This window comes from Nerophis ophidion, linkage group LG02, assembly GCF_033978795.1.
Source record: "Nerophis ophidion isolate RoL-2023_Sa linkage group LG02, RoL_Noph_v1.0, whole genome shotgun sequence".
NCBI lineage: Eukaryota > Metazoa > Chordata > Actinopteri > Syngnathiformes > Syngnathidae > Nerophis > Nerophis ophidion.
In genome coordinates, this window is record NC_084612.1 from 84,821,754 (window position 1) to 84,845,918 (window position 24,165).

Here is a 24,165-nt window from a genome sequence, read left to right on the forward strand (position 1 = left end):
CATGTAAATTCAGAATTGTAATCATCAAATGCATAGACAATTGTGTAATAATATCATGAGGCTAATTCTTACACATTTATATTCATATATTATTCACGGTTACAGGCAGCCGGCCGTAACTGATGTGGCCTTCAAAGGAGACAAGTTGGACACCCTCGCTGTACACTGACTACTTTAAACCAGATATAAAATTGCTTTCATATTGATAAATACGCCACCATATTGATAAATGTATACTGTCAAAGTGAACCCATCCATATTCTTCTCTTCCTGCCGGGCATTTGTTTGGTTTTACTCTCACAAATGAACCGTTCCCAATTCCAGGAAGGCGGAGAAGAAGCTGAGCGTACTGAAGCACCAGAAGGACGAGTGTGTGCTGAAAGAGGAGAAGACCAGGAACTACCTGGAATCCGTCCTGGCTGTGGCCGACGGGATCTCCCAGGAGCGAGACCAGCTACTACACATGGTACATAAACACACCCTGCTCAGGTACACATGGTACATAAACACACCCTGCTCAGGTACACATGGTACATAAACACACCCTGCTCAGGTACACATGGTACATAAACACACCCTGCTCAGGTACACATGGTACATAAACACACCCTGCTGAGGTACACATGGTACATAAACACACCCTGCTCAGGTACACATGGTACATAAACACACCCTGCTGAGGTACACATGGTACATAAACACACCCTGCAGAGGTACACATGGTACATAAACACACCCTGCTGAGGTACACATGGTACATAAACACACCCTGCTGAGGTACACATGGTACATAAACACACCCTGCTGAGGTACACATGGTACATAAACACACCCTGCTGAGGTACACATGGTGCATAAACACACCCTGCTGAGGTACACATGGTACATAAACACACCCTGCTGAGGTACACATGGTACATAAACACACCCTGCTCAGGTACACATGGTACATAAACACACCCTGCTCAGGTACACATGGTACATAAACACACCCTGCTGAGGTATATATCGCTGTGTGGTCTGGTGTGTCCCAGATCACTGGAACTGGGACACACCCATATAAACACACATGTGATTGTGTACATAATATATATTAATATAATATTATATATGTAGATATGTATATGTATGTATACATACAATGTAGTTACAGTATATACTTACTGTATACTGTTGTAAAGTTAGTGTAGTAATATACATTTTTAATATATTTGTAATGTGATTAAATAAACATCTAAATGATTTAATATTGAAATCACTACACTAACTTCAGCTGATGTTTTTTTTTATTTATTCCAACTTTGTGTGTTTTCTCCATGTGATCATGTTTAAACATTTGTGTCTACACGTACTTGGGGATCGCAATGCTTTAAGTCTACATTTAATACCAAATTGAAGAGGGAAGGTTGGCGATAATGTAAAATTTTAAAGTTCAACCTGCGAGGTAATCGCAAGTACGCCGTTGTATGGATGCACACACACACACACACACACACACACACACACACACACACACACACACACACACACACACACATAAAAACAAATTACATATTGTTATGAAGGTGTCTGTTACTACATCATATATATATATGTGTATATGTGTATATATGTATATGTATATGTGTATATATATGTATATATGTATATGTGTGTGTATATGTATATGTGTATATATATATGTATATGTGTATATATATCTATATATGTATATGTGTATATATCTGTATATATGTGTATATATATATATATGTATATATGTATGTGTGTGTGTATATATATATATATATATATATATATATATATACTTGCAGTGTGTATATTGTACATATTACATATTGTTATGAAGGTGTCTGTTACTACATCATATATATATGTATATATATATATATATATATAAGTATACTTGCAGTGTGTATATTGTACATATTACATATTGTTATGAAGGTGTCTGTTACTACATTATTTATATACTTGCAGTGTGTATATTGTACATATTACATATTGTTATGAAGGTGTCTGTTACTACATTATATATATACTTGCAGTGTGTATATTGTACATATTACATATGGTTTTTAAGGTATCTGTTACTACATTATATATATACTTGCAGTGTGTATATTGTACATATTACATAGTGTTATGAAGCTGGTAGAAAATGAATGGATGGATGAAGATGTCTTTTACTACATTATATGTTGATGGAGGGTTTTGAAGTTGTTTTAGAGACTTTGAAAGCTACAACAGTGACTCCCTTTAACCACATCTTTCAAGCGTTATTTATCTTTAAAATTGTTTGTTTTTGTTCGTCATATTGATTGTGAACGATAGTTAGTATAAAACTGCTTAACTTGTGTGCAAACATCTTTTAATGTTTGACGACATTTAAATAAGTAATGTGCTCTTTCTCTCTTCTCTATATGCTGTCGCATTGAAACCATTTTCAGGACTTGCAAAGGTCATCGGTTGAATTGTGACAAAGTAGCAGCAGTATCCTCAAAAACACATTTTAAGTAGACTTTGGACTTAGGACAGCCTTCACTATGTTGTCGGCCTTCAAATGCAGGACAAAAGCCCAGTGGCTTGAGTCCTGATGAGACTTGTGAATGGAAGTTTTATAGCCTGACAATCTTTCACAGTGTTGAAATGTGCATGATTTATGACAATGGCTGTGCAAAGGTGCTGTTCAGACTGCCGAGTAAACGTTTCGCAATCATAGCTAAGGTCTCGGAGACCATTCTGAATGGGCAATGAGCGCTCCTCGCTCGCCTGCAGGGCAGCAGCGAGGCCACCTTCGCCCACTCACAGCAAGACTTGACTTGATTTTGGAGCACACTTGTGCAAAGCATTTGACTTGCTAAGCAGCGCTGAGATGAGACTTGCTGGAATTGAATCCGAGTGACCAAGCACTCAAATGATGTTAGCCGATCATGGGAAGAAGAAGTTGTTAGAAACATGTCAACGCGGGGAAGTTAGCTCCCTTCCTTAAACTTTCATCCTAATGGCACAGTCGTGTCTGGCAAATGTCAACACATTCAGATTATTTGAGCCAGCTGCAGCCTGTCATGTGTTGAAGGTCAGACTGCCACACGCTGGCCGCGCTAAGAGGCCATTTGTGTCAGATATTGTCATTTCGTGGCTTCGTTTTGGCTAGAAGTTGACAAAAATGTGTAGAAGGATTGGTTTGTTTATGAAGCTCGATGTGGTTTCAGTTACTTTAGGAGAGTTCATTGACAGTCATGATTTAGTCAATTTAACCCTTGTGTGGTGTTCGGGTCTGTGGGACCCGTTTTCATTTTTTATTAAAAGAAAAATGATACAATTAATTAATTTTTCAAACTGAGACCCACTGACTTTGGCTCATTTTCTGCGAGGAACATTAAAGTTAAAGTACCAATGATTGTCTCACACACTCTAGATCAGGGGTGCCCACACTTTTTCTGCAGGCGAGCTACTTTTCAATTGACCAACTCGAGGGGATCTACCTCATTTATATTTATTTATTTATGAAAGAGAAATTTTTGTAAACAAGTTAAATGTGTTTAATGATAATACAAGCATGTGTACCACATATAGATGTCTTTCTTTCACGAAGACAAGAATATAAGTTGGTGTATTACCTGATTCTGATGACTTGCATTGATTGGAATCAGACAGTAATGATGATAACGCCCACATTTTCAAATGGAGGAGAAAAAAAGTTGTCCTTTCTGTACAATACCACATGAAAGTGGTTGGTTTTTGGCATCTAATTCATCCAGCTTCCATACACTTTACAAGAAAAACATTGGCGGCAAATTCCGTAGCTTGCTTGATTGACATTCACGGCACCCGAGGGTCTTGTGAGATGACGCTGGCTGCTGCCAGTTCATTATTATGAAAAAATGACAGAGAGGAAGGCGAGAAACACTTTTTATTTCAACAGACTTTCGCGCCGTCCCTTCCATCAAAACTCTAAAGGCCGATTGCACATTTCCTATCTTCACAATAAAAGCCCTGCTTCATGCTGCCTGCGCTAACAAAATAAGAGTCTCGGAAAGCTTTCTGAGGGATCGCTTGTGCACGCCAGTTTTCCGAGACTCTGTATTTAGTTAGCGCAGGCAGCATGAAGCAGGGCTTTTATTGTGAAGATAGGAAATGTGCAGTCGGCCTTTAGAGTTTTGACGGAAGGTACGGCGCGAGAGTCTGTTGAAATAAAAAGTGTTTCTCGCCTTCCTCTCGGTCATATTTTCATAATAATGATCTTGCAGCAGCCAGCGTCATCTCACAAGACCCTCCGGTACCGTGAATGTCATTTAAGTGACGTCTTGGTGAAGATTGATGATCACTCATTTTTAGGTCTATTTTTTTTAAAAGCCTGGCTGGAGATCGACTGACACACCCCCCGCGGTCGACTGGTAGCTCGCGATCGACGTAATGGGCACCCCTGGTCTAGATGTGGTGAAATTTGTCCTCTGCATTTGACCCATGTGCAGTGAATTAGTGTGAAGTGAATTATATTTATATAGCGCTTTTCTCTAGTGACTCAAAGCGCTTTACATAGTGAAACCCAATATCTAAGTTACATTTTTAACCAGTGTGGGTGGCACTGGAAGTGTCTTGCCCAAGGACACAACAGCAGTGACTAGGATGGCAGAAGCGGGGATTGAACCTGCAACCCTCAAGTTGCTGGCACGGCCGCTCTACCAACCGAGCTGTACTGCCCATCCCCTTGTTCCCCGCCTGGGAAGTGAGGGGAGCAGTGGGCAGCAGTGGTGCCTCGCCCGGGAATCATTGATGGTGATTTAAACCCCAATTCCAACCCTTGATGCTGAGTGCAAAGCAGGGAGGCAATGGGTCCCATTTTTTTTTTATAGTCTTTGGTATGACTCGGCCGGGGTTTGAACTCCCAAACTACCGATCTCACTAGGCCACTGAGTAGGTTATATTATATCAGAATACATATTTAATGACCACACATCATACACCCCCCTGCACATTTCTATTACATATAAGATATCCGGGTCTACTGGACCTGAGGCTAATGGAAGTGTGGAAATTGATGTTCTGTGTACCACACACACACAGCAGGCCTAGACAGGAGGAGGACAGAGTGTAGGTACACAGAACATCAGAGGATCAAATGTGTGAGAAAATGAGAGCAGACAATGTTGCCAAAAAATTTTCAACTTTGTGTGGAAACCGCAGGTGCGGAAACACAAAAGAAGAATCCCTGTGGGATGCAGAAACTGACAGAGAAATTTTCCCTGCAATGTTCATATTGTTGTTACTCAGCCAGCGTTTGTGGGTCTGATGGACCCGTTGCATTTTGTGGCTTTTAAAGAGGAACATTAGCACAATTTCAGAAGGGTTAAAACCAATAAATATCAGTTTCCAGTGGGTTATTTTATTTTTCAAAGTTTTTTTCAAAAATTTACCCATTATGGAATATGCAGTGAGGGATGCCGTCAAGCTGAAGAAGGAGTCCTATCGGGTTCTTTTGGCTCATAGGACTCCGGAAGCAGTGGACAGGTACCGATGGGCCAAGCGGTGTGCAGCTTTAGTGGTCGCGGAGGGAAAAACTCAGCCATGGGAGGAGTTCGGGGAAGCCATGGAAAACGACTTACAGATGGCTTCGAAGCGATTCTGGACGTCCATATGCCGCCTCAGGAAGGGGAAGCAGTGCACTATCAACACCGTGTATGGTGCGGATGGTGTTCTGCTGACTTTGACTTCGAATGTTGTGGATCGGTAGAGGGAATACTTTGAAGACCTCCTCAATCCCACCAACACGTCTTCCTGAGAGGAAGCGGTGCCTGGGGAATCTGTGGTGGACTCTCCTATTTCTGGGGCTGAGGTTGCTGAGGTAGTTAAAAAGCTCCTCGGCGGTAAGGCCCCGGGGGTGGATGAGATCCGCCCGGAGTTCCTTAAAGCTCTGGATGCTGTGGGGCTGTATTGGTTGACAAGACTCTGCAGCATCGCGTGGACATCGGGGGCGGTACCTCTGGATTGGCAGACCAGGGTGGTGGTTCCTCTCTTTAAGAAGGGGGACCGGAGGGTGTATTCCAACTATCGTGGGATCACACTCCTCAGCCTTCCCGGTAAGGTTTATTCAGGTGTACTGGAGCGGAGGCTACGCCGGATAGTCGAACCTCGGATTCAGGAGGAACAGTGTGGTTTTCGTCCTGGTCGTGGAACTGTGGACCAGCTCTATACTCTCGGCAGGGTTCTTGAGGGTGCATGGAAGTTTGCCCAACCAGTCTACATGTGCTTTGTGGACTTAGTGAAGGCATTCGACCGTGTCCCTCGAAGTCCTGTGGGGAGAGCTCTGAGAGTATGGGGTATCGGAATGTCTTATTGTGGCGGTCCGCTCCCTGTATGATCAGTGTCAGAGCTTGGTCCGCATTGCTGGCAGGAAGTCGGACACATTTCCAGTGAGGGTTGGACTCCGCCAAGGCTGTCCTTTGTCACCGATTCTGTTCATAACTTTTATGGACAGAATTTCAAGGCGTTGAGGGGTTCCGGTTTGGTGACCGCAGGATTAGGTCTCTGCTTTTTGCAGATGATGTGGTCCTGATGGCTTCATCTGGCCGGGATCTTCAGCTCTCACTGGATCGGTTCGCAGCCGAGTGTAAGGCGACCGTAATGAGAATCAGCACCTCCAAGTCCGAGTCCATGGTTCTCGCCCGGAAAAGGGTGAAGTGCCATCTCCGGGTTGGGGAGGAGACCCTGCCCCAAGTGGAGGAGTTCAAGTACATGGGAGTCTTGTTCACGAGTGAGGGAAGAGTGGATCGTGAGATCGACAGGCGGATCGGTGCGGCGTCTTCAGTATCGCGGATGTTGTACCAATCCGTTGTGGTGAAGAAGGAGCTGAGCTGGAAGGCAAAGCTCTCAATTTACCGGTCGATCTACGTTCCCATCCTCACCTATGGTCATGAGCTTTGGGTCATGACCGAAAGGATAAGATCACGGGTACAAGCGGCCCAAATGAGTTTGGGTCTCTCCCTTAGAGATAGGGTGAGAAGCTCTGCCATCCGGGAGGAACTCAAAGTAAAGCCGCTGCTCCTCCACATGGAGAGGAGCCAGATGAGGTGGTTCGGGCATCTTGTCAGGATGCCACCCGAACGCCTCCCTAGGGAGGTGTTTAGGGCACGTCCAACCGGTAGGAGGCCACGGGGAAGACCAAGGACACGCTGTGAAGACTATGTCCCCCGGCTGGCCTGGGAACGCCTCGGGATCCCCCGGGAAGAGTTAGACGAAGTGGCTGGGGAGAGGGAAGTCTGGGCTTCCCTGCTTAGACTGCTGGATGGATGTACATAGAAACTTGTAATTAATGAAAATGAGTCAAATTAGCTGTTAAAGGTTAATACTATTAGTGGACCAACACGGACTGTATCCCTAGCAGACTGCATTGATATACAAACCCCGTTTCCATATGAGTTGGGAAATTGTGTTAGATGTAAATATAAACAGAATAGAATGATTTGCAAATCCTTTTCAAGCCATATTCAGTTGAATATGCTACAAAGACAACATATTTGATGTTCAAACTCATAAACGTAATTGTTTTTTTTGCAAATAATAATTAACTTTGAATTTCATGGCTGCAACAGGTGCCAAAGTAGTTGGGAAAGGGCATGTTCACCACTGTGTTACATCACCTTTTCTTTTAACAACACTCAATAAACGTTTGGGAACTGAGGAAACTAATTGTTGAAGCTTTGAAAGTGGAATTCTTTCCCATTCTTGTTTTATGTAGAGCTTCAGTCCTTCAACAGTCCGGGGTCTCCGCTGTCCTATTTTACGCTTCACACATTGTCGTATTTTACTCTTTTTTTACGAAGCCACGCTGTTGTAACGTGCTGAATGTGGCTTGGCATTGTCTTGCTGAAATAAGCAGGGGCGTCCATGAAAAAGACGGCGCATAGATGGCAGCATATGTTGTTCCAAAACCTGTATGTACCTTTCAGCATTAATGGTGCCTTCACAGATGTGTAAGTTACCCATGCCTTGGGCACTAATGCACCCCCATACCATCACTAATACTGGCTTTTACACTTTGCGTCGATAACAGTCTGGATGGTTCGCTTTCCCTTTGGTCCGGATGACACAATGTCGAATATTTCCAAAAACAATTTGAAATGTGGACTCGTCAGACCACAGAACACTTTTCCCCTTTGAATCAGTCCATCTTAGATGATCTCGGGCCCAAAGAAGCCGGCGGCGTTTCTGGATGTTGTTGATAAATGGCTTTCGCTTTGCATAGAAGAGCTTTATCTTCCACTTACAGATGTAGCGACAAACTGTATTTAGTGACAGTGGTTTTCTGAAGTGTTCCTGAGCCCATGTGGTGATATCCTTTCGAGATTGATGTGGGTTTTTGATACAGTGCCGTCTGAGTGATGGAAGGTCACAGTCATTCAATGTTGGTTTCCGGCCATGCCGCTTACGTGGAGTGATTTCTCCAGATTCTCTGAACCTTTTGATGATATTATGGAGCGTAGATGTTGAAATCCCTAAATTTCTTGCAATTGCACTTTGAGAAAGGTTGTTCTTAAACTGTTTGACTATTTGCTCACACAGTTGTGGACAAAGGGGTGTACCTCGCCCCATCCTTTCTTGTGAAAGACTGAGCATTTTTTGGGAAGCTGTTTTCATACCCAATCATGGCACCCACCTGTTCCCAATTAGCCTGCACACCTGTGGGATGTTCCAAATAAGTGTTTGATGAGCATTCCTCAACTTTATCAGTATTTATTGCCACTTTTCCCAACTTCTTTGTCATGTGTTGCTGGCATCAAACTCTAAAGTTGATGATTATGAGTTTGAACATCAAATATGTTGTCTTTGTAGCATATTCAACTGAATATGGGTTGAAAAGGATTTGCAAATCATTGTATTCTGTTTATATTTACATCTAACACAATTTCCCAACTCATATGGAAACAGGGTTTGTATATTGTAGGAACCAAAACAATAATAACAGAAGAGTTTTTGGGTTGGTGCACTAACTGTAAGTGTATCTTGTGTTTTTTATGTTGATTTAATAAAAAAATACAAATAAATGAGGCCATTTGTGTGCATGCAAGCTCAGTTAGTAAATTTATTCTGCAAACTAAACAATCAGGAGCAATGTTTGGCTGCAACAAAGATGTCCAACTCTCCTCTCTCCTCCGTCCTTAGGCGTCGACGCTTCAGCAGGAGAAGCAGGAGTTCCTCGGCAAGATGGTGAACGGCACCATTCAATTCGGAAAGCTGGAGGAGCGCGTCAAGGTGAGTTCCTCCATCCAATGCACGTTGGCCGGACCGCACCAGCTTCCGAGTGCGGTCAGAAGCAGAAAACACAAATAATACTTATTTTAAGGCAGGCGGCCCGCGAGACGTTATTCTGGGGCCCCCACCTTAAAGGGGAACATTATCAGCAGACCTATGTAAGCGTCAATATATACCTTGATGGTGCAGAAAAAAGACCATCTATTTTTTTAACCGATTTCCGAATTCTAAATGGGTGAATTTTGGCGAATTAAACTCCTTTCTGTTTATCTCGCTGGAGGCGATGACGTCAGAACGTGACGTCGCCGAGGTAACACACCCACCATTTTCATTTTCACATTACAAACACTGGGTCTCTGCTCTGTTATTTTCCGTTTTTTTGACTATTTTTGGGACCTTGGAGACATCATGCCTGGTGGGTGTGTTGTCGGAGGGTGTAACAACACTAACAGGGAGGGATTCAAGTTGCACCACTGGCAAGAAATCTGCCGCCAGACCCCCATTGAATGTGTCAGAGTGTCTCCACATTTGACCGGCGATGCTAAGACAGACATGGCACAGAGATGTATGGATAACCTGCAGATGCATTTGCAACCATAGTCAACGAAATCACAAAGGTGAGTTTTGTTGATGTTGACTGCCAGCTAATCGATGCTAACATGCTACGCTAATCGATGCTAACATGCTATTTGCAGGCGGTGCTAAAGCAGACATGGCACAGAGATGTATGGATAACCTGTAGATGCATTTGCAACTATGTATGGGGTATTGGACTGTCTTATTGTGGCGCTCCACTCCCTGTATGATCAGTGCCAGAGCTTGGTCCGCATTGCTGGCAGTAAGTGGAACACATTTCCAGTGAGGGTTGGACTTCGCCAAGGCTGTCCTTTGTCACCGATTCTGTTCATAACTTTTATGGACAGAATTTCTAGGCGCAGTCAAGGCGTTGAGGGGTTCCGGTTTGGTGACCGCAGGATTAGGTCTCTGCTTTTTGCAGATGATGTGGTCCTGATGGCTTCATCTGACCGGGATCTTCAGCTCTCGCTGGATCGGTTCACAGCCGAGTGTGAAGCGACCGGGATGAGAATCAGCACTTCCAAGTCCGAGTCCATGGTTCTCGCCTGGAAAAGGGTGGAATGCCATCTCCGGGTTGGGGAGGAGACCCTGCCCCAAGTGGAGGAGTTCAAGTACCTAGGAGTCTTGTTCACGAGTGAGGGAAGAGTGGATGGTGAGATCGACAGGCGGATCGGTGCGGCGTCTTCAGTAATGCGGACGTTGTACCGATCCGTTGTGGTGAAGAAGGAGCTGAGCCGGAAGGCAAAGCTCTCAATTTACCGGTCGATCTACGTTCCCATCCTCACCTATGGTCATGAGCTTTGGGTCATGACCGAAAGGATAAGATCACGGGTACAAGCGGCCCAAATGATTTTGGGTCTCTCCCTTAGAGATAGGGTGAGAAGCTCTGCCATCCGGGAGGAACTCAAAGTAAAGCCGCTGCTCCTCCACATGGAGAGGAGCCAGATGAGGTGGTTCGGGCATCTGGTCAGGATGCCACCCGAACGCCTCCCTAGGGAGGTGTTTAGGACACGTCCAACCGGTAGGAGGCCACGGGGAAGACCCAGGACACGTTGGGAAGACTATGTCTCCCGGCTGGCCTGGAAACGCCTCGGGATCCCCCGGGAAGAGCTAGACCAAGTGGCTAGGGAGAGGGAAGTCTGGGTTTCCCTGCTTAGGCTGTTGCCCCCGCGACCCGACCTCGGATAAGCGGAAGAAGATGGATGGATGGATGGATGGCATTTGCAACTATATTAGGTTTCCTTCCACCCACATTTAATGCGAAACAAACACTTACCAATCGACGGATTTAAGTTAATCCAGTGTCAAAAGATGCGAAAGTCCTGATCGTTTGGTCCGCACATTTTACCGGCGATGCTAACGCAGCTATTCGGCCATGCTATGGCTATGAATAGCGTCAATAGCTTCAGTTTCTTCTTCAATATTTTCATACTCCAACCATCTGTTTCAATACATGCGTAATCTGTTGAATCGCTTAAGTCGCTGAAATCAGAGTTTGAATCCGAGCTAATGACGCTATATCTTGCTGTGGTATTCCCATTGTTTGTTTACATTGGCAGCACTGTGTGACGTCACAGGGAAATGGCCAGTGTCTTCGCAGAGAGTCGAAAATAAGGCACTTTAAAGCTTTATTTAGGGATATTCCGAGACCGGTAAAATTTTGAAAAAAAATTCAAAAAATACAACAAGCCACTGGGAACTGATTTTTATTGTTTTTAACCCTTTTGAAATTGTGATAATGTTCCCCTTTAAAGGCCTACTGAAATGAGATGTTCTTATTTAAACGGGGATAGCAGCTCCATTCTATGTGTCATACTTCATCATTTCGCGATATTGCCATATTTTTGCTGTAAGGATTTAGTAGAGAACATCCACGATAAAGTTTGCAATTTTTGGTCGCTAATAAAAAATCCTTGCCTGTACCGGAAGTAGCAGACGATGATCAGTGTTTCCACAAAGATAAATATCATTAATTATTAATAATAACATAGAGTTAAAGGTAAATTGAGCAAATTGGCTATTTCTGGCAATTTATGTAAGTGTGTATCAAACTGGTAGCCCTTTGCATTAATCAGTGCCCAAGAGGTAGCTCTTGCTTTCAAAAAGGTTGGTGACCCCAGATTTAAAGCATAACCAAGCATGCATGACTATAGCTCTTGTCTCAAAGTAGGTGTACTGTCACCATTTGTCACATCACACCCTGACTTATTCGGACTTTTAGGCTCTTTTCCTGTGTAGTGTTTTTCTTGTCTTGCGCTCCGGTTTTGGTGGCTTTTTCCTTTTTTGTTGGTATTTTCCTGCAGCAGTTTCTTGTATTCCTTTGAGCTCTATTACCCACACCTGCTTGGTTTTTTAGCAATCCAGACTATTTAAGTTGCGCGGAATCTATCTTTCCTTGTGGGGACATTGTTGATTGTCATGTCATGTTCGGATGTACTTTGTGGACGCCGTCTGCTCCACACGCTGTAAGTCTTTGCTGTCGTCCAGAATTCTGTTTTTGTTTATTTTGCAGTCTGTTCAATTTTAGTTTCGTTCTGCAAAGCCCTCCCGAAGCTTCAATGCCTTTTCTTAGGGGCACTCGCCTTTGGTTTATTTTTGGTTTAAGCATTAGATACCTTTTTACCTGCACGCAGCCTCCTGCTGTCATCCTCATATTGTGATCACGACAAACCTTGTTCCCAACATCTACGACATTAGCTACTTGCTGCCACCTACTTATATGGAAGAGTATAACATGGCATCAGGAGGACGTCAACATATGCTTTTTTTCCAATGTAATGAAAGCAAAAATGAGGAGCAGAGAAAGATTTGAGATCAATCAATCAATGTTTACTTATATAGCCCCAAATCACCAGTGTCTCAAAGGGCTGCACAAACCACAACGACGTCCTCGGCTCAGGACCCACATCAGGGCAAGAAAAAACTCAACCCAATCGGAGAACAATGAGAAACCTTGTGAGAGTCCAGTCCATAGTGGATCTAACATAATAGTGAGAGTCCAGTCCATAGTGGATCTAACATAATAGTGAGAGTCCAGTCCATAGTGGATCCAACATAATAGTGAGAGTTCAGTCCATAGTGGATCTAACATAATAGTGAGAGTCCAGTCCATAGTGGATCTAACATAATAGTGAGAGTCCAGTCCATAGTGGATCGAACATAATAGTCCAGTCGATAGTGGATCTAACATAATAGTGTGAGAGTCCAGTCCATACAGGATGTAACATAATAGTGTGAGAGTCCAGTCCATAGTGGATCTAACATAATAGTGTGAGAGTCCAGTCCATAGTGGATCTAACATAATAGTGTGAGAGTCCAGTCCATAGTGGATCTAACATAATAGTGTGACAGTCCAGTTATAGTGGATCTAACATAATAGAGTGAGAGTCCTGTCCATAGTGGATCTAACATAATAGTTTGAGAGTCCAGTCCATAGTGGATCTAACATAATAGTGTGAGTCCAGTCCATAGTGGATCCAACATAATAGTGTGAGAGTCCAGTCCATAGTGGATCTAACATAATAGTGTGAGAGTCCAGTCCATAGTGGATCTAACATAATAGTGAGAGTCCAGTCCATAGTGGATCTAACATAATAGTGTGAGAGTCCAGTCCATAGTGGATCTAACATAATAGTGAGAGTCCAGTCCATAGTGGATCTAACATAATAGTGAGAGTCCAGTCGATAGTGGATCTAACATAATAGTGAGAGAGTCCAGTCCATAGTGGATCTTAAATAATAGTGAGAGTCCAGTCCATAGTGGATCTAACATAATATTGTGAGAGTCCAGTCCATAGTGGATCCAACATAATAGTGAGAGTCCAGTCCATAGTGGATCTAACATAATAGCGTGAGAGTCCAGTCCATAGTGGATCTAACATAATAGTGTGAGAGTCCAGTCCATAGTGGATCTAACACAATGGTGAGAGTCCAGTCCATGGTGGATCTAACATAGTAGTGGCAGAGTTTAGTCCATAGTGGATCTAACATAATAGTGAGAGAGTCCAGTCCATAGTGGATCTAACATAATTGTGTGAGAGTCCAGTCCATGGTGGATCTAACATAATGGTGAGAGTCCAGTCCATGGTGGATCTAACGCACGGGTGAGAGTCCAGTCCATAGTGGATCTAACATAATAGTGAGAGAGTCCAGTCCATATTGGATCTAACATAATAGTGTGAGAGTCCAGTCCATAGTGGATCCAACATAGTAGTGGCAGAGTTTAGTCCATAGTGGATCTAATATAATAGTGAGAGAGTCCAGTCCATAGTGGATCTAACATAATAGTGAGAGTCCAGTCCACAGTGGATCTAACATAATAGTGTGAGAGTCCAGTCCATACTGGATCTAACATAATAGTGAGAGAGTCCAGTCCATGGTGGATCTAACATAGTAGTAGCAGAGTTTAGTCCATAGTGGATCTAACATAATAGTGAGAGAGTCCAGTCCATAGTGGATCTAACATAATAGTGTGAGAGTCCAGTCCATAGTGGATCTAACATAATAATGAGAGAGTCCAGTCCATGGTAGATCTAACACAATGGTGAGAGTCCAGTCCATGGTGGATCTAACATAATAGTGAGAGTCCAGTCCATGGTGGATCTCACATAATTGTGTGAGAGTCCAGTCCATGGTGGATCTAACATAATGGTGAGAGTCCAGTCCATGGTGGATCTAACACACGGGTGAGAGTCCAGTCCATAGTGGATCTAACATAATAGTGAGAGAGTCCAGTCCATGGTGGATCTAACATAATAGTGAGAGAGTCCAGTCCATGGTGGATCTAACATAGTAGTAGCAGAGTTTAGTCCATAGTGGATCTAACATAATAGTGAGAGAGTCCAGTCCATAGTGGATCTAACATAATAGTGTGAGAGTCCAGTCCATAGTGGATCTAACATAGTAGTGGCAGAGTTTAGTCCATAGTGGATCTAACATAATAGTAAGAGAGTCCAGTCCATAGTGGATCTAACATAGTAGTGGCAGACTTTAGTCCATAGTGGATCTAACATAATAGTGAGAGAGTCCAGTCCATAGTGGATCCAACACAATAGTGTGTGAGTCCAGTCCATAGTGGATCTAACATAGTAGTGGCAGAGTTTAGTCCATAGTGGATCTAACATAATAGTGTGAGAGTCCAGTCCATAGTGGATCAAACATAGTAGTGGCAGAGTTTAGTCCATAGTGGATCTAACATAATAGTGAGAGAGTCCAGTCCATGGTGGATCTAACATAATAGTGTGAGAGTCCAGTCCATGGTGGATCCAACACAATGGTGAGAGTCCAGTCCATGGTGGATCTAACATAGTAGTGGCAGAGTTTAGTCCATAGTGGGGCCAGCAGGAGACCATCCCGAGCGGAGACAGGTCAGCAGCGCAGAGACGTCCCCAACAAATGCACGAGTGGTCCACCCTAGGTCCCGACCCTGGACAGCCAGCATCGACTGGTCTAAAAGGGGTCTATTTAAAGGCTAGAGTATACAAATGAGTTTTAAGGTGAGACTTAAATGCTTCTACTGAGGTAGTATCTCTAACAGTTACCGGGAGGGCCTTCCAGAGTACTGGAGCCCCAATAAAAAATGCTCTATAGCCCACAGACTTATTTTGGGCTCAGGGAATCACTAATAAGTTGGAGTTCTTTGAAGGCAGATTTGTTGCCGGGACATATGGTACAATACAATCAGCAAGATAGGATGGAGCTAGACCGTGTAGTATTTTATACGTAAGAAGTACCACCTTAAAGTTGGTCAGTTCCCCAATGAACTTCAAGTTTCTTGTGTCTATTTAGAATGTGTTAGGTTGAGAATGACATTATTGATGCTGGCAGACACACATTTCACTGAAGCACCAAGGCTAGCCTCCAATGTCGTCAATATTGATTAGCCCCGCCCCCATTGTCAGCCTCCATCCAACTGATGAGCACTCACTGAAGCTGCCGCCGCCGCCAGATGGTTCCCTCATTAACTTCCACGACTGTTGGCGACGCGGGGCATGAAGAGCTCAGTCAGCACGGCGCTCGTCTTCGTGCGTCTGCTGTTCATCACTCCCTGGTTAGTATGCCAGCCGCACTAACGCCAATTACGGCTCATTACCATCCACTTGCCAGTCATGCCCAGGCCGGCTGCAGCCCGCCAGGCTAAATGCCGGCGGACATGACCAGGATGCTGTTAGCATCCACAAAATGCTGGCATAGGTTGGGAGAGTCAGCAGCTGATGAAAGGGATGATCATTGTCACCCATTTGAAGTCTCAGAGGTGCCACAATAGTTTCAAAGTGCTTTAAAGGGGAACATTATCAGCAGACCTATGTAAGCGTCAATATATACCTTGATGGTGCAGAAAAAAGACCATCTATTTTTTTTAACCGATTTCCGAACTCTAAATGGGTGAATTTTGGCGAATTAAACGTCTTTCTGTTTATCACTCATGTGGTGATGACGTCAGAATGTGACGTCGCCGAGGTAACACAGCCACCATTTTCATTTTCAACACATTACAAACACCAGGTCTCAGCTCTGTTATTTTCCGTTTTTTTGACTATTTTTTGGAACCTTGGAGACATCATGCCTCGTGGGTGTGTTGTCGGAGGGTGTAACAACACTAACAGGGAGGGATTCAAGTTGCACCACTGGCCCCAAGATGCCAAAGTGTCTGCCGCCAGACCCCCATTGAATGTGCCAGAGTGTCTCCACATTTGACCGGCGATGCTAAGGCAGACATGGCACAGAGATGTATGGATAACCTCGGTCCTTGGCCCTGCACTCTTCAGCATCTACATGCTGCCGCTAGGTGACATCATACGCAAATACGGTGTTAGTTTTCACTGTTATGCTGATGACACCCAACTCTACATGCCCCTAAAGCTGACCAACACGCCGGATTGTAGTCAGCTGGAGGCGTGTCTTAATGAAATTAAACAATGGCTGTCCGCTAACTTTTTGCAACCTAATGCTAAAAAAACGGAAATGCTGATTATCGGTCCTGCTAGACACCGAACTCTATTTAATAATACAACTCTAACATTTGACAACCAAACAATTAAACAAGGTGACACGGTAAAGAATCTGGGTATTATCTTCGACCCAACTCTCTCCTTTGAGGCACACATTAAAAGCATTACTAAAACGGCCTTCTTTCATCTCCGTAATATCGCTAAAATTTGCTCCATTTTGTCCACTAAAGACGCTGAGATCATTATCCATGCGTTTGTTACGTCTCGCCTCGATTACTGTAACGTATTATTTTCGGGTCTCCCCATGTCTAGCATTAAAAGATTACAGTTGGTACAAAATGCGGCTGCTAGACTTTTGACAAGAACAAGAAAGTTTGATCACATTACGCCTATACTGTATATACCTTTATATACATATATACATACATATACCTATACTGTATATACCTTTATATACATATATACATACATATATACCTATACTGTATATACCTTTATATACATATATACATACATATATACCTATACTGGCTCACCTGCACTGGCTTCCTGTGCACTTAAGATGTGACTTTAAGGTTTTACTACTTACGTATAAAATACTACACGGTCTAGCTCCATCCTATCTTGCCGATTGTATTGTACCATATGTCCCGGCAAGAAATCTGCGTTCAAAGGACTGCGGCTTATTAGTGATTCCCAAAGCCCAAAAAAAGTCTGCGGGCTATAGAGCGTTTTCATTTCGGGCTCCAGTACTCTGGAATGCCCTCCCGGTAAAAGTTCGAGATGCTACCTCAGTAGAAGCATTTAAGTCTCACCTTAAAACTCATTTGTATACTCTAGCCTTTAAATAGACTCCCTTTTTAGACCAGTTGATCTGCCGTTTCTTTTCTTTTTCTCCTATCTCCCACTCTCCCTTGTGGAGGGAGTCCGGTCCGATCCGGTGGCCATGTACTGCTTGCCTGTGTATCGGCTGGGGACATCTCTGCACTGCTGATCCGTCTCCGCTTGGGATGGTTTCCTGCTGGCTCCGCTGTGAACGGGACTCTCGCTGCTGTGTTGGATCCGCTTTGGACTGGACTCTCGTGACTGTGTTGGATCCATTATGGATTGAACTTTCACAGTATCATGTTAGACCCGCTCGACATCCATTGCTTTCCTCCTCTCTAAGGTTCTCATAGTCATTATTGTCACCGACGTCCCACTGGGTGTGAGTTTTCCTTGCCCTTATGTGGGCCTACCGAGGATGTCGTAGTGGTTTGTGCAGCCCTTTGAGACACTAGTGATTAAGGGCTATATAAGTAAACATTGATTGATTGATAACCTGCAGATGCATTTGCAATGATAGTCAACGAAATCACAAAGGTGAGTTTTGTTGATGTTGACTGCCAGCTAATCGATGCTAACATGCTATGCTAATCGATGCTAACATGCTATTTACCGGCGGTGCTAAAGCAGACATGGTACAGAGATGTATGGATAACCTGCAGATGCATTTGCAACTATATTACGTTTCCTTCCACCCACATTTAATGCGAAACAAACACTTACCAATCGACGGATTTAAGTTGCTCCAGTGTCAAAAGATGCGAAAGTCCTGATCGTTTGGTCCGCACATTTTACCGGCGATGCTAACGCAGCTATTCGGCCATGCTATGGCTATGAATAGCGTCAATAGCTTCAGTTTCTTCTTCAATACTTTCATACGCCAACCATCTGTTTCAATACATGCGTAATCTGCTGAATTGCTTAAGTCGCTGAAATCCGAGTTTGAATCCGAGCTAATGTCGCTATATCTTGCTGTGGTATTCCCATTGTTTGTTTACATTGGCAGCACTGTGTGACGTCACAGGGAAATGGCCAGTGTCTTCGCAGAGAGCGAAAATAAGGCACTTTAAAGCTTTATTTAGGGATATTCCATCCATCCATCCATCTTCTTCCGCTTATCCGAGGTCGGGTCGTGGGGGCAACAGCCTAAGCAGGGAAACCCAGACTTCCCTTTCCCCAGCCACTTCGTCTAGCTCTTCCCGGGGATCCCCAGGCGTTCCCAGGCCAGCCGGGAGACATAGTCTTCCCAACGTGTCCTGGGTCTTCCCCGTGGCCTCCTACCGGTTGGACGTGCCCTAAACACCTCCCTAGGGAGGCGTTCGGGTGGCATCCTGACCAGATGCCCGAACCACCTCATCTGGCTCCTCTCCATGTGAAGGAGCAGCGGCTTTACTTTGAGTTCCTCCCGGATGGCAGAGCTTCGAGACCGGTAAAATTTTGAAAACAACTTCAAAAAATACAACAAGCCACTGGGAACTGATTTTTATTGTTTTCAACCCTTTTGAAATTGTGATAATGTCCCCCTTTAAGGAAACCCTACTGAGGACACATCGTTTAGTGCAGGTTAGGTCCACACGCTGAAAAATCAAAGCATTGGGGCCCCATTTTGGTATTTTTCATTTTCAAAACCAATACAATATATAGATTATTTTACCTTTAATGGCTCCCTTGAAGGGGGCGTAAGAGAAAATAACAGAAGCACTGAGCTAGGGTCAATCAAAGCGATTTCTAGTCCACGAGGATAAAGGATTTCCTTTCATGACGTCTTGAAAAGCCGCAACATCAAAAGCACTTCTTCTCTCGGGGGATCAAGTGTGGAAGATGAAAGATTTTTCTCACTTTTGGTGCTCTTTAACAGGCTATGGTCACACCTAATACTAGGGCTGGGCGATATATCGATATACTCCATGTATCGTGGGTTTGTCTCTGTGCGATACAGAAAACGACTATATGGTGATATTGGAGTATACGTTCTCATGCAGTTGCTTTTAGCTGCGGGCATCACACTACAGCAGGGGTGCTCACACTCTTTCTGCAGGGGAGCTACTTTTCAATTGACCAAGTCAAGGGGATCTACCGCATTCATATTTATAATTTATATTTATTTATTTATGAAAGAGACATTTTTGTTAACAAGTCAATGGTGTTTAATGATAATACAAGCATGTTTAACACACAGATTCCTTTCTTTCATGAAGACTTTTAGTTGGTGTATTACCTGATTCTGATGACTTGCATTGATTGGAATCAGACAGTAGTGCTGATAACATCCGCATTTTTTAAATGGAGGAGAGAAAAAGTCCTCCTTTCTGTACAATACCACATGAAAGTGGTTGGATTTGGCATCTCATTTGTCCAACTTGCATACTCGTTTTTAAACACTTTGTTATGAGAGTATAGCATGTGTGTGTGTGTGTGTGTGTGTGTGTGTGGCCCTTTTATGTGTGCCAGCAGGTGTGTGCGAGAGAGGAGAGGGAGCGGTCGCTGAGGGCGAAGGAGTGGCTAGTGTTTTTGTGTGGGATTTTGACTGTGTGCAAGACGTAAATAAAAAGGCACGATTCGCAACTAATCGCTGGACTCGTCATCTTGCCCTGGAGTCCGGAATTGTGAAGACCCACTGCCGGGTAAAGTGAAGGGTGTTGCCCAAAGAATCCATCGGCCCTGGAGAAGTTTGATTGATTGATTGGTACTTTTATTAGTAGATTGCACAGTTCAGTACATATTCCGTACAATTGACCACTGAATGGTAACACCCTAATAAGTTTTTCAACTTGTTTAAGTCGGGGTCCACGTGAATCAATTCATGGTAGTGTCTCCCCTTTGCTCTTTGACTCTGGTCTGTGCGCCAGAAGCAGGAAAGCAACAACTTTATACGAAATACATTGGCATCAAACTCCGTAGCTTCCTAGCTTGTGCACGCTAGCTTTCTGAGACTCTTATTTTGTTAGCACAGGCAGGATGAAGCAAGTCTTTTATGGTGAAGACAGGAACTGTGTAGTCGCTCTTTAGAGTTTTGACAGCAGGTACGACCCAAGAGTCTGTTGAAATAAAAAGTGTTTCTCTCCGTCCTGTCAGTGATTTTTTTTAGTCAATAATGAGCTGGCAACAACTAGGGTCAGCTCACAAGATCCTCTGTGAAAAACAACTGATGAAAGGGAAATCTTGGTGAAAAATGATGATTGCTCATTTTAATGCCTATTTTTTCAAAGGACTGCGGCTTATTAGTGATTCCCAAAGCTCAAAAAAGTCTGCGGGCTATAGAGCGTTTTCATTTCGGGCTCCAGTACTCTGGAATGCCCTCCCGGTAACAGTTCGAGATGCCACCTCAGTAGAAGCATTTAAGTCTCACCTTAAAACTCATTTGTATACTCTAGCCCTTAAATAGACTCCCTTTTTAAACCAGTTGATCTGCCGTTTATTTTCTTTTTCTCCTATGTCCCACTCTCCCTTGTCGAAGGGGTCCGGTCCAATTCGTTGGCCATGTACTGCTTGCCTGTGTATCGGCTGGGGACATCTCTGCGATGCTGATCCACCTCCGCTTGGGATGGTTTCCTGCTGGCTCCGCTGTGAACGGGACTCTCGCTGCTGTGTTGGATCCGCTTTGGATCCATTGTGGATTGAACTTTCACAGTATCATGTTAGACCCGCTCGACATCCATTGCTTTCGTCCTCTCCAAGGTTCTCATAGTCATCATTGTCACCGACGTCCCACTGGGTGTGAGTTTTCCTTGCCCTTATGTGGGCCTACCGAGGATGTGGTAGTGGTTTGTGCAGCCCTTTGAGACACTAGTGATTTAGGGCTATATAAGTAAACATTGATTGATTGATTGATTTTAATGCCTGGCTTGCGAGCAACTGACACACCCTCCGCGATCGACCAGTAGCTCGCGATCGACGTAATGGGCACCCATGGTGTAGAGTCCAGTCGCCACGGTTTGTGCTCACGGCACATTCTTGGTGTTTTGGTTCCTCGAGCCAACACAAGTCTTCAGATAACTTGGTCATGGAATGAATTCCAAAAGGATCTGAGACTACCTTTGGGGGAATTTCAGGCCATTTTAGAGGATTGAGAAGTTCTTTATATTGGGCACTGTGCATGTTTTTAAATTATTTTCATTCAATAATTTTAACTGTAGTGGGTGTGACTGCTACTGTTGTACTTTGGATCAATGAAACCTGTTTTTGCTGCCCTCTTGGCCAGGTCACTCTTCTTAAAGAGACTTTAATCTCAATGAGTTTTTACCTGGTTACATAAAGGAAAATGAAATGAAATATCGCATGATTGCATAATTGTAGAGCTGTGAATCTTTGGGCACATAACTATTTCATTCGATTCTTGGACTATACTAAAGCCTCGAGCCCAGGGGTCGGCAACCTTTACCACCGAAAGAGCGATGTCCATGTGATGCTGCAGAGTTTTTTTGATGTAACATTTAATAATGATTGTGAAACTGCTGTTCAGTGCTTATATCTTGTTTTATTACACCATGTGAGTCTTATTTGCGGTGCAGTTCCACTTCAGTACTATGGTATGTTGTCTAACTTGGAAGTAACATTTCCCAGGAAGACGAATATTTTAGGTTGTGCCCTAAAAAGTGCTATTACTGTAAGTCTTGTACTTATTACACACTCCTTAGTTGTAGATTATATTACTGAATTTGGAGTTGTTGAAATCGCTATGTAACATCCCCAATGGTGATAGTAGCCTGTCTATGGGAAACACAATGTAAGTTAGCATCAAGCTAGCGCATTTTGAAAGAGCCTAGCCTTACTTTTATGTTTGGGCATACTTGCTTTGCTGGTGTTAAAAATTGCAACATGACTTAGAGAGAGCTTGAGTACTGCTATAAACAGCGGGAATTTACATTCACTCAGGAGTATTTGCAGCGAGCAAACTTAGCCACAAACAATAACACACATTTTCAGTGTGTTTGCATGTGTTTAATGAAACACAGCGAAGACAAATCTATAAATGAGTCGCACCATTTTACAGAGCGTAGGAAAAAAGTAGCATCTTACAGCAAAGTCGTCTGCTGAAGTACCACTCGAGTTGTCCAGTCCCTCACTTAAAGTAAAGTAAAGGATACATGTTGTTGTTGTTGTGTTAAATGGTCATTAGCATCGTTTCTAGAAGTCTGAGTGGACGGGACGCCACGCTAATTCTTGCAATCCACCCGACACCCAAGTGCTCGTGTCTGCACATTAGTCATCTGGTCCTCCGGGGGACGTCACCATGGCTCTTCTCTCAAATCGGAAATGCTTCTTAAGAACCGCACTGTGCCAATTTGAGGCTCTTATATATACAAACCCCGTTTCCATATGAGTTGGGAAATTGTGTTAGATGTAAATATAAACAGAATACAATGATTTGTAAATCATTTTCAAGCCATATTCAGTTGAATATGCTACAAAGACAACATATTTGATGTTCTAACTCATAAACTTTTATTTTTTATTTTTGCAAATAATAATTAACTTAGAATTTCATGGCTGCAACACGTGGCAAAAGTAGTTGGGAAAGGGCATGTTCACCACTGTGTTACATCACCTTTTCTTTCAACAACCCTCAATAAATGTTTGGGAACTGAGGAAACTAATTGTTGAAGCTTTGAAAGTAGAATTCTTTCCCATTCTTGTTTTATGTAGAGCTTCCGTCCTTCAACAATTCGGGGTCTCCGCTGTCGTATTTCACGCTTCATAATGCACCACACATTTTCCATGGGAGACAGGTCTAGACTGCAGGCGGGCCAGGAAAGTACCCGCATTCTATTTTTTTTTTTTTTTTTTAACAAAGCTACACTCTTGTAACACTTGTCTTGCTGAAATAAGCAGGGGCGCCCATGATAACGTTGCTTGGATGACAACATATGTTGCTCCAAAACCTGTATGGACCATTCAGCATTAATGGTGCCTTCACAGATGTGTAAGTTACCCATGCCTTGGGCACAAATACACCCCCATACCATCACACATGCTGGCTTTTCAACTTTGCGCCTATAACAATCCAGATGGTTATTTTCCTCTTTGTTCTGGAGGACACCACATCCTCTGTTTCCAAATATAATTTGAAATGTGGACTCCTCAGACCATAGAACACCTTTCCACTTTGCCTCAGTCCATCTTAGAAGAGCTCGGGCCCAGAGAAGCCGCCAGCGTTTCTGGATGTTGTTGATAAATGGGTTTGGCTTTGCATAGTAGAGTTTTAAAGGCCTACTGAAAGCCACCACGCAATCTGATAGTTTATATATCAATGATGAAATATTAACATTGCAACACATGCCAATACAGCCTTTTTAGTTTACTAAATTGCAATTTTAAATTTCCCGGGACTTTTTTCTTGAAAACGTCGTGTAATGATGACGTGTACACTTGACGTCACAGGCTGTTATGAATATGAGCGCTGCGCACACACACAGCTAAAAGTTGTCTGCTCAAACGGCATAATTACACAGTATTTTGGAGATCTGTGTTGCTGAATCTTTTGCAATTTGTTCAATTAATAATGGAGATGTCAAAGTAGAAAGATGGAGTTGGAAAGCTTTAGCCACACAAACACATGG

At 43.4% G+C, this 24,165-nt stretch overlaps 1 protein-coding gene across 1 annotated transcript in view; it reads left to right on the forward strand.

The window, feature by feature from the left end:
• cep89 (centrosomal protein 89) overlaps positions 1–24,165 on the forward strand; it is a 124,833-nt gene that overhangs the window by 44,211 nt on the left and 56,457 nt on the right. Inside the window, exons 14-15 of the mRNA XM_061892622.1 lie at positions 325–466; positions 9,166–9,255. Of these exons, the coding sequence (XP_061748606.1) occupies positions 325–466; positions 9,166–9,255 (232 nt within the window). The remainder of the gene's footprint in view (positions 1–324; positions 467–9,165; positions 9,256–24,165) is intronic.